At 50.3% G+C, this 10499-nt stretch overlaps 1 protein-coding gene across 2 annotated transcripts in view; it reads right to left on the reverse strand.

Annotated features, from left to right (window-relative positions):
• Hip1 (huntingtin interacting protein 1) overlaps positions 1 to 10158 on the reverse strand; it is a 129790-nt gene extending 119632 nt beyond the window's left edge. The window contains exon 1 of one of the 2 annotated variants that reach the window (XM_052753980.1): positions 9976 to 10158. In XM_052753980.1, coding sequence (XP_052609940.1) covers positions 9976 to 10095 — 120 coding nt within the window. In that variant the 5' untranslated portion in view covers positions 10096 to 10158. The remainder of the gene's footprint in view (positions 1 to 9975) is intronic. The other variant, XM_052753979.1, reaches the window with a different exon arrangement.
• Between the last annotated feature and the right edge of the window lie 341 nt (positions 10159 to 10499).

Genomic DNA, 10499 nt, shown 5'->3' on the forward strand with positions numbered 1-10499 from the left:
GCATGGTGTGGATCACCTGTAATCCCCACACTCCAGGAGGTGGGGGCAGGAAGATCACGAGGGAGTTCAAGGCTGTTCTTAGCTATATGGAAAGTTGGAGGCCCAACCTGGGCAGCAAGTGAGATGTTGTCTCAGGCAAATTAAAATGAAGGGCATCTGTGTCCAGATCTGTGCCATGTTCAAAGCTTCCCTGTGCATTCTCAGACAGGTCACCAACCTCTCTCCCTCTCGGGGTTTGTACTGGGAAAATGAGCACAGCCGTGGATTATGTGATGCACCTTTAGTCAGGGTGTCAAAAGAGGGTCCATGTAAATGTGGCTTTGGATGCAGCGAGCCATCATTGGATCTCAGGCAGGGCTGGCGACCTGCGGGGCGCACACTGGCTTCCTGAACTGTCTCACCATCATATTAACAGTGGTGGTGGCTGTGAGTCCATCCAAGAAACACAAGCTTCTCTCTCCCGCGGTCTGAATTATAGGTCCTTTCACCAGTATCAGACTGCACGGCCCGGCGCTAGGAACAGGGTTCCTCCCTGCCCGCCCAGGCAGGAAAACAGGAAGGAGCCTCCACCCTGCCGGGGGGTGGGGAGTGGGACTGACAAATTCCCTTTGCTAGGTGGGCAATATTCCAGGCCATCAGAGCTTCTGGAAGCAGCCGCAGACAGACTGGCCACCGGCCCACTGCACCGGGCTGAGCTTTGCCACACCCACATCTCCTCCACACCACACCGCACCTAAGGGAGTAGAATATGCTAGTCAGTGGCTGGGGTATGCGAGCAGCCCTGATTGTTGCCTTGAAGACCAGCCAGGTAAGGAACCTTTGGGGATGCCTAAGAGGGCCAGAGAATCTGCCTTTTTGGTCCCGTTGCTTCCTAAGGTATAATCTCAGGGTTCTGAGAGCCCCAGGCCTCTAATCCCTGGTCCCTGTTCTCCAGACAGAGAAGCATCCAACAGAGCCTTTTAGAGGTTGCTAGAAATATACATATATATGTTAAGAGCCAGCAAGATGTTTCATCAGGTAAAGGTACTTGCAGCCAAACCCGAGCTCCATCCTCAGGACCCATGTGGTAGGAGGAGAGAACTGATTCCCATAAGCTGTCTTCTAACCTCCATATAAGCACTACTGCTGAAGTACACACACACACACACACACACACACACACACACACCAGCACACACAAAATACACGCATAAGGTCAGCACCATATATGCCTTTATCTCTTGATTCCAAAACTCAGTCTCCTGAGCAGCTGGGATCGGAAGTGTACGCTACGACACAAGGGTTAATGGTGAATCTTTCAAAAAAGATTTCGATTTTTATTACGTGTATGTTTGTGCATCTGTGGAGGAGACGTAAGCACCACGCCCAAGGACGTCAAGGAGAGGTCATCAGATCTCCTGGAGCTAGAGTCATAGAAGGTTGTGAGCAGTCCAAGGTGTGTGTTAGTGACCAAACTCTGGTCCTCGGTAAGAGCATCAAGTGCAATCTCTCCAGCCCCTGAGGGTCAATCTTGATTGTCACCTTGATATTTATAACCATTTAGGCAAAGTGACTCAGTCAGTAGAGCTTGAGGCTCTTAGAGACATGTCCGTGGGCTTGTCCATGTGAGTGTTTTCAGAGAGTTTACCTGAGCAGAAGAGAGAGACCCAGTCTGAATGTGGGCGGCATCATTCCCTAGGCTGGGCTCCTGAACTGAATAAAAAATGAGAAAGCCAGCTGAGCATCAGCATCCATCTCTCTCTGCGTCCCGACTGTGGATGCCATGTGACCAGCCGCCTCATACCTCTCTGCTGCCGTGACTTCCCGTCATGGTGAACGATACCTTTGAACTGTGAGCCAAAACAAGCCCTTTCTCCCTCCAGTCCCTCACAGCCGTGAGAACAGCATACTTGTTTTTCTCTATTTTTTAGACAGGGTCTCAATATGTTGCCCATGTTGGCCCTGAACTCCTGACTTCACTCAGTCCTCCCGATTCATCTTCCTGAGCACCTGGGAGTACAGATACAGACCACCACTTCTCACTTCTCCCATTCCTTTATTTATGTCTGGCCAACGGGCACACTAGCACCCACCTACCTTCTACAAGGGTCCCCCTATGAACAATGAGACTCACGGCCACCCCTAAGAGGGAACTATTGACACAGGAAGCCAAGATGTGGTCTTGCATAAGTGTCATAACATACTACAGCATCCCAGACTCCCTGGAATAGACGACCCATGTACGACCAGACATATACCAGAGATGCCTGGTATATGTCTGAGTTATACAAGGGCAAGGACCAGAGACCCTGGTGGTTTCATACCACACAGAATCTGGGGACGACCTTGAAAAGTTTTGTGTGTGTGTGTGTGTGTTTTTTTTTTTTTTTTTTTGAGACAAAGTCTCACTATGTAGCTTTGGCTGGCCTGGAACTCCATATGTAGACCAGGCTGATGTCAAACTCACAGAGATCCGCCTGCCTCTGCCTCCTCAGTGATGGGATTAAAGGAGTGTGCCACCACACCTGTTTTGTTTGTTTGTTTGTTTGTTTGTTTTTTAAGATTCATTTCTGAGTGTGTATATGTGCACCACATGCATGCAGGTGCCCGTGGAAGCCGGAACAGAGTGTTGAACTCCCTGGAACTGGGAGTTATAGGTGCCTGTAAGCCACCAAATGTGAGTGCTGGGATACAAACCTTGCGTTCTTCAATAGCTTCAAGCACACTTCACCACTGAGCCATCCCTCCAGGCTGATTCATTAATTTCCATTATGTATGTGCGTGTGTGGGGGTCTACGGGTGTGTGTGAAGGTGCTCCCGGAGGACCTGAGAGGTTGTCCAGTCCTCGGGAGCTGGAGTTACAGGTGGTTGGGATCTGCCTGATGTGGGCGCTGGGAACCGAACTCAGAGACTCCGCAAGAGAGCAACAGCGTGTGCTCTTAGCCACGGGGCCGTCTCTCCAGCCCCAACCTTGAACTCCTGACCCTTCTGCCTTCACTTTCTGAATGCTAGGATTAAAGACACACACACACTACCAGGCCTGGTTTACGTGGTGCTTGGGTGGAACCCAGGGCTTTGCCCTAGGCAAGCACTCTCAACAACTGAGTTATAGTCTCAGTCCCCAGCAAAGACTCTTAAGAAAAGGGACCGGTAAAGAAAGAGAGAGGAGGGGAAGGGAGAAAAAGAAAGAAATGTAAAGGTGTGGAGGCAGGCACTGTGAGGAACAAGGGAGGGCTGGACATAGGAACAGCACAGAATGGGGACAACAGCACACAAGCAGTGTGGGCAGAGGGAGGAAAGAGGTGGAGCTGGGGACACAAAGGGACCAATGGCCAGGCCACAGGGCATGGAGGAGGGTGCGGACGTCTTGAGGAAGGAGATGTGGGGAGGTGACATCACCGTGGTGAGGACAGAAGCTGTCTGGATGGAAGTTGAGAGCTGAGGAAGTGGACAGGTGTAAAAGGGAAGTGGGGTGAGGTCAACATCTTGGGGACCCCAGAAATCAGGGGGAGGAAGGAGGAAGAGAGCGAGCAGGTGTCAGGCAGGGACAAAGATGGCTAATACTGTCAACAGATAGGGTCTACAGTCACCTGGGAGACAAATCTGTGAGCACACATGCTTCCAGACTGGGGTGGGCAGATCCACCTTAAATATGGGCTTCATGATTGTAGGGGCTGAGGTCCTGGACTAAATCAAACTGAGCAGCAGCATCGTCTCTCTCAGCTTCCAGACTGTGGATGCAACGTGACCAGCCGCCTCAGGCTCCTGTCGCCATGCCTTCCCCGCCATGATGGACAGTGTGCCTCCTCATACCATGAGTCCCATCCCTTGCCCCTCACTGGGTTATTCTGAGCAAGTGCTCTATGGCGGAGCTACACCTTCAGCCTTCCTGCCTTTGGTTTTAACATCCTTCAGAACCCTGACACTTTGGTCCTCTGACCACAACAGAGCCCCACCTCCTTGCTGACTCATAGCTCCTCGGGGCTGGTCTCGATCTTACTCATCTCTGTGTCCACGCCATGGTACACGCTCCCCCACGTAATGTTAAAAGAATAAACAACCCACAGAGAAAAGCCTTTTTTGGATAAGTAAATATAGCCAGGAGCCAAGCATGGCGGGTATGCTTTAATCCCTCCGGTGGCTGAGGCTGGAGGATCACAGATTCAAAGAGATCTCTATAGTGCGACCCTGTTTCATGAATTAGCACCAGGGTCATAGAACCAGGGGCACCTGCTGCCAAGCTTGACAACCTGAGTGCGATCCCCAGGACCCACGGTGGGAGGCCTGAACCGACTCCTGCAAGCTGTCATCCGACCTCACATATACAGCACCCCTCCCACATATACATACAGACACATAAAATAAAGACATAAGGCTAAATAAAAATCCAGGTAAAGATAGTTTCCTCATCTGGTTGGTAACCCCTGACTCCTTCCAGAAATATCTTCATGGCCCACTGGAGGGCATCAGGGCAGTCTGGGCCTGACATGGGGAGGCTGAAGTCATGGCTTTGAATCCTCCACTTTGGATGACCAAAACGAGCTGCCAAACTCTCTGAAGGCTGAAGTCATTCATTATCATTCATTATAAACTGTAAAGCGCTCCCCAAACTAGGTATCATCACAGCAGCTTTTTTTTTTCCCTCCTTCTCAGTGCCATGGACCAAACCAAGTCCTTGTGCTCACAATATTCCACAGGGAGCTAAACCCTCCTCAGTGCCACAGTAGCTTTTGGGAAGGGAAGACTGCTTTTTGGGTCCTACATGAAATAATTAAAAAAAAAAAAAAAAAGCACAGGGCTGGGGAGACCGCTCAGTGGGTTAAGAACACTTACTGCACAAGCAGGAAGACCTAAGTTCGAATCCCCAGTCACCCACGTTTTAAACGATGTTGGGCATAGCCACCTCCAGCTGTAACCCCAGTGCTGGGGGTGGCTGGCCGAGACAGGAGGTTAGGGCTTGCAGCATAGCTCTCTGGGTTCAAGTGACAGACCATCTGAGGTCCTCCTCTGACCTCCTCCTGTGCATGCCTGGAGAGTGCATGTGCATGCACGCGTGGGCACACACAAATAATTTTAATTAAAAATTTTTTTTTTTTTTTGGTTTTTCGAGACAGGGTTTCTCTGTGTAGCTTTGCGCCTCTCCTGGAACTCACTTGGTAGCCCAGGCTGGCCTCGAACTCACAGAGATCCGCCTGCCTCTGCCTCCCAAGTGCTGGGATTAAAGGCGTGCGCCACCACCGCCCGGCCTAATTAAAAAATTTTAATCACAAAAAAATTTAATCACATATTTTATGATACTGATACCCATTTTGCATCCTCATTGGCAAAAATAATACTAAAGCCAAATGGACTAGGGCACACCGATGATGCTGGCACAGGCGGGTGGAGGCAGGAGGATCAGGAGTCCCAGGTCATCCTTGGGTATAGTGAGTTCCAGGCTAGCCTGGGCTACATAAGACCCTGTCTCAAAAGAAAACAATACTAGAACATCAAGGTGATGAAGCCCATTCACCCAGTTACTTGGGAGGCTGAGGCAAGAGAACTATAAGCTTGAGGCCAGCCTGGGGCTATACACCGAGAGAGTGTGTGTGTGTGTGTGTGTGTGTGTGTGTGTGTCTCTGTGTGTGTGTATGTGTGTGCCAAGTGTATATGCGTCCCCTTGGAGACCAGAAGGCATCAGATTCCCTGGATATGTCCCCTGGAGTAACAGGGACAGCGGTTTGTGAGACCACTTGATGTGGGTGCTGGGAACCGAACCCAAGTCCTCTGGCAGAACAGGAAGCTCTCGTAAACCACTCTTCAGCCCCTAGACTTAAAACCAACAAAAAGGCTGGGGATGCAGCCTGCTTACAGTGTGCTCGCCTAGCACATGGGGAGCCTACCAGGCATGGGGAGCACGTCCATCATGCCAGCGTTTGGGAAGCGGAGGCAGGAGGGCCAAGAGTTCAAGGCCAGCGTCCACCACATATCAAATTTGAGTCCAGTCTGGTCTACGTGAGACTTTGTCTCAAGAACAAAACAAAACACAAAACGAAAGAAGAGGGGACGGGGGAATTTAAAAAAAGGTTTTGCTTTTGCATTTACTTGAACTACCATTGTAGCTGAGGAAACAACTTCATTACCATCCTTATCTGTCAATAAACATCCTAGCAATACATACGCTTCCGTGTGTGTGTGTGTGTGTGTGTGTGTGTGTGTGTGTGTGTGTGTATGCCATGCTACACATGTGGAGGTCATAAAATGACCTCAGGTGCCAGTCCATTGCCCCCTTATTTGAGACACAATTTCTGGTTGTCTGTCACAACGTACACCAAGCTACTTGGCCGCTAAGTTTCCGGGGATTCTCCCGTCTCCACTTCCCATCTTGCTATAAAGAGTACCGTGATTACAGATGTGTGTGAGCATGTCCATCTTTCCACGGGTCCTGGAGATCCGCACTCAGGTTCTCACACTTGTGCAGCAACCACTGAGCTACCTCCCCAGGCTTTCTCCCTCTTATACATTAAATCCTAGAAAATACAGAATTGACTCGGTAAGCAAAATTTAAAATAAGTCAAAATTTAACATGTCAAAACATACACTACTACTCTTTCCCCTAACATGTGACCACTGCTTGTGCAGAACTGAATGGGCAGCGAGGTGACAATCGGGGTACAGCATTGGTTGGGCCATTGGAAGGGACAGTAGCCAAGTGACATTTTGAAACAATGCTGACAGTTAAGGACAGACTTCCTGGAAGAGGCTGCTCCTGGGACACAGGAAACAACACAGCATTGCCCCATAATTTACAAAACGCCTTCTTGTTTATTATTTAATGCATTCCACACCATAAACCTGCAAGGTTAAATATTAGGTTTATTTTGTATATGTGTGTTGTATGCTTACGTGTGCAGACACACGTTCCTATGTGTGCACACATGCAGAGCCCAGAGGTCTATTGCCCTCCACCTTATTATTATTATTATTATTATTATTATTATTATTATTATTATTATTACTTTTTGAGACGGCGCACTGAACTTGAGTCTCACTGATTGGGCTAAAACGGGAGCTGCACCTGTTTTGTTTTGTCTTAATGTGGGGTCTGAGAATCTGAACTCAGGTCCTCAAGCTTGTGCACCAAGCATAACACTCGCTGAGCCGTCTCCCCAGCCCTGTATGATCTTTATTTTACAGTTCGGGAATTGAGGAGTAGGAAAGTTAGGTCGTTTGCCTGAGGGCACCCAGCCCTATACATCAAATCACATCCCCCCTGTACTGAGCCACAAAACTGAAATGTCTCCTAGGGGCTGGGGATGTGGCTCAGTGGGCAGAGGGCTTGCCTAGCATGCCTGAAGCTCTGGGTTCGATCCCCAGTACTGCATAAAACCAGCCACAGTGGGACACTCCAGCGATCCTAGCACTCAGAGGTGGAAGCAGGGGGATCGGGAATTTAAGCTCAACCTTGTCTTCACTGCTAGTCTGAGACCAACTGAACCACAAGAGACCCTGTCTCAAAACAAAAAGAAACGCACAGAACGCAGATGTCTTCCGGATCTGCCCAGGACGGCGAGGTAGCCCAAAGGCGGTGGTTAAAGGTTGGGACCACTTCCCCCTGTGTGGCCCAGCAAGTTATTTCACCTCAGCAGGCTTCAATTTCCTCTGAGCAAAATGGGGCAGATAACCATTCCAGCCGCTCTTGTGAAGATTAAAGACAGCAAATAAAGGACTGTGCTTAGAGGGCTCCCAACATAGTAATTAGCTACAATTATTATTATACTACCTTTGCTGATTCTCTTGGTCTCTTAAGACACCAATGTTTTTGGTTTGGGGTTATTGAAATTCTTTCTGAGATAGGGTCTCACTCTGTGTAGCCACGGTTAGCCCAGGAGCTGCTGTTTAGACCACACCGGCTTTCAAGGATCCTCTTGCTTCTGCCTCCCGAGTGCTGGGACTGCAGGAGTGTCTCACCCTGCCAGCCAGCTCTAAAGAGTTCCAACAACTGAGTTGGATCATGGTGGCTCACACCTATAATCCCAGCACTAGGGAGGCAAAGGCAGGGAGATCGATGAAGGTTCGAGGCCAGCCTGGTCTACATAGAGAGTTCCAGGCCAGCCGGAGCTGCATATAAGATCCTGAGTCAAAAGAGTTTCAACAACTGAAAAATTCTCTCTGATCTAGTCTACCTCAGTAACATACATACACACACACACACACACACACACACACAGAAAAATGAGACACTGACCTACCACGCTTCTGGTTGGGTGTTCCTTGGACAACTAGGGAAAATGTTAGTTGTGGCTGGAAACATTCAAATGCCTAAATTTCTATCACTCCATATTAAGTTCAAACTTTTTTTTAATTCATATGAATCTTTGGTATACGTGTATGTGTGTGGGGGGGGGTTGTTCATGGTACACTGTGAGTGTGGAGGTCAGAGGACAATATGGACAAGTTGGTTCTCTTCCTGGGATGAAACTCGGGTAGCCAGACTAGTTGGCAGGAACCTTTACCCCTGAGCCAGCTCCCCCAGCCCCAAGCTCAAACTCTTGGGTCTACTTACTGCTCCATTTTTGAGTTATCTGAGATTCTCAAAGGAACGGATGCTATAAAATAACTCCAGTTTCTTTTCTTCTTTCAGTTAAAAAAAAAAAAGTAGTGGGGGAGAGAATATGAAAACTTTTTTTTTTTTCCAGGAACACCCAAGGCTAAAAAGGGGTCAGTTCAGAAGATCTGAGGGAAAAGCTCCAAACCCAGTTGAACCCTGAGAGGCAAGTGAATTACGGTCTCTCTCTCTCTCCACTCCACTACCCCACTTTCCCTCGGACACACGTAGTGGATCCAAGGGTCTCAGAAACAGGAGGTGGATTAAAGTCCCCTGGGCTAATGGCTTTCTTCCTTGCGCAGTCCATTTATAGAACACACGGCCCTCCCTAATCTCTTCGATCTTTGCTACTCGAAGAACACAACAGGGGACCAGCCTTTGGCAGAAGTCAACTGGATCTTCGAAGCAGAACTCTGAAAGCCTGAGTAGAACAGAGAATCTACCCGCACAGCTTCGGCAGTGGGATCCTAAGGGTTGTATTCTCAGAAACGGATTTTACATACAGATAAACCGATGACTGCCCCGCGCCTCACAGCTTGATTCAGTCCAATCAATACAGTAAGCATAAAAGCTCAGGGTAAAAGCGGATAGTGGTTTTGTTGATAACCGCGGTGGAATTTTGGCCATCTGCCCTGGTCAGACCAGACAAATAAGGCGGTCTGCTTATTAGCAGTCAGGCATATTTTGGAGGGTGAAAACAAAACCTCAAATCAGGATCCTGGGTCTCATTGGACAGCTTATTCCCGACACGCAGGGGTCTGACAGTTCAAGCGCCTCAATTCCTGTCCCAGACTGCACGTCCCCATTCCTCCAGTCCCCCGGGTCATTTTCCAAGTTGAGCCACACTTCGCATTTCCTACATTCCTTCTCATCACTCAGACCCCTTCGGCCCGGCCTCTGAGGCCAACAGCTGGGGCTGCTGAGAGCCAAGTTAGCGGCACTGTTGAACGGGATGCTGAGGAGTGGAGGGCGAAGTCAATATGCACATGAAGCGATCAAGAGCACCCTTCACACCCGCAGGCCGGCGTCCCCACACTTGCAAAAACCAAGTATCTCCCAAGTGCTTGCCCTACCCAGGAGCACCCCTTCCCGTACCCAGGAATCCCCTTTCCATGTGCCTTCCTTTGGCCTCCCTTGTGACCCCTGATGATGCTCACTAGGTCTCATCAGCTCATCCTCACAGATCTGCAGGTCCGCGGAGTGCACCCTGATCCCCAGGCCAGTAGGGATGCCCAGGTCTCTGACTTCCCTGGGACCCACCTAGTTCCGTACCCCAACATTATTCTGATTGCAACCACCTTGCCTAATCCCCTCCCGGGCCTGCAAGACCCTCACTCCCTTCCAAGCCTCTCCAGCACCCTGCACCACTCCGGGTGCCCCAGGGATGCCCCAGAGTTCTCGAACCTCACCTGAGTCCGCTCGAAGCTCTCGCGCTCCGCAGCCTCCATCCCAGCACCAATCCCACGCCGGCTCAATACTTTGGGCAGTGGGTTGGGTACCTGCTTCATGGAGCTGGCCATCCGGTCCATGTTCCCAGGGTGAACAGAGTCAGGGGCCTCGGCAGCCCCGGGATCCCCGCGGCGCCTCCCGCCCCGCCCTACCCGCGGGGATCCGGCGCTAACGGGGACAGATTCCGTCTTCCATTGGTTGACAGAGCTGTCCATCTCCCTCAGGACCCACCCCATCTTTCCAAGAGGCTTTTCCCCACACGCCTCCTCCCATTTCGGAGGCGCTCCGTTCACTTCGCCCGGCTGGCCCGCCCTATGGCAGTCGACCCGTTATGATTGGTCTGAAGTCTTGTCCATTATCATTAGTGGGCGGGACCTGGTAGGCTGCTGTCCCAACCTGCCCTCCGAGGCTCCGCCCCCTACCTGGTGCACCACCTCTCGGGCCCTCAAAGGCTGTCGATACACTGTGATTGGTCTGAAGACTT

The sequence above is a fragment of the Peromyscus californicus genome, unplaced genomic scaffold (assembly GCF_007827085.1).
Source record: "Peromyscus californicus insignis strain IS unplaced genomic scaffold, ASM782708v3 Scaffold_2__1_contigs__length_46816999, whole genome shotgun sequence".
In the NCBI taxonomy this organism is placed as follows: Eukaryota; Metazoa; Chordata; class Mammalia; order Rodentia; family Cricetidae; genus Peromyscus; species Peromyscus californicus.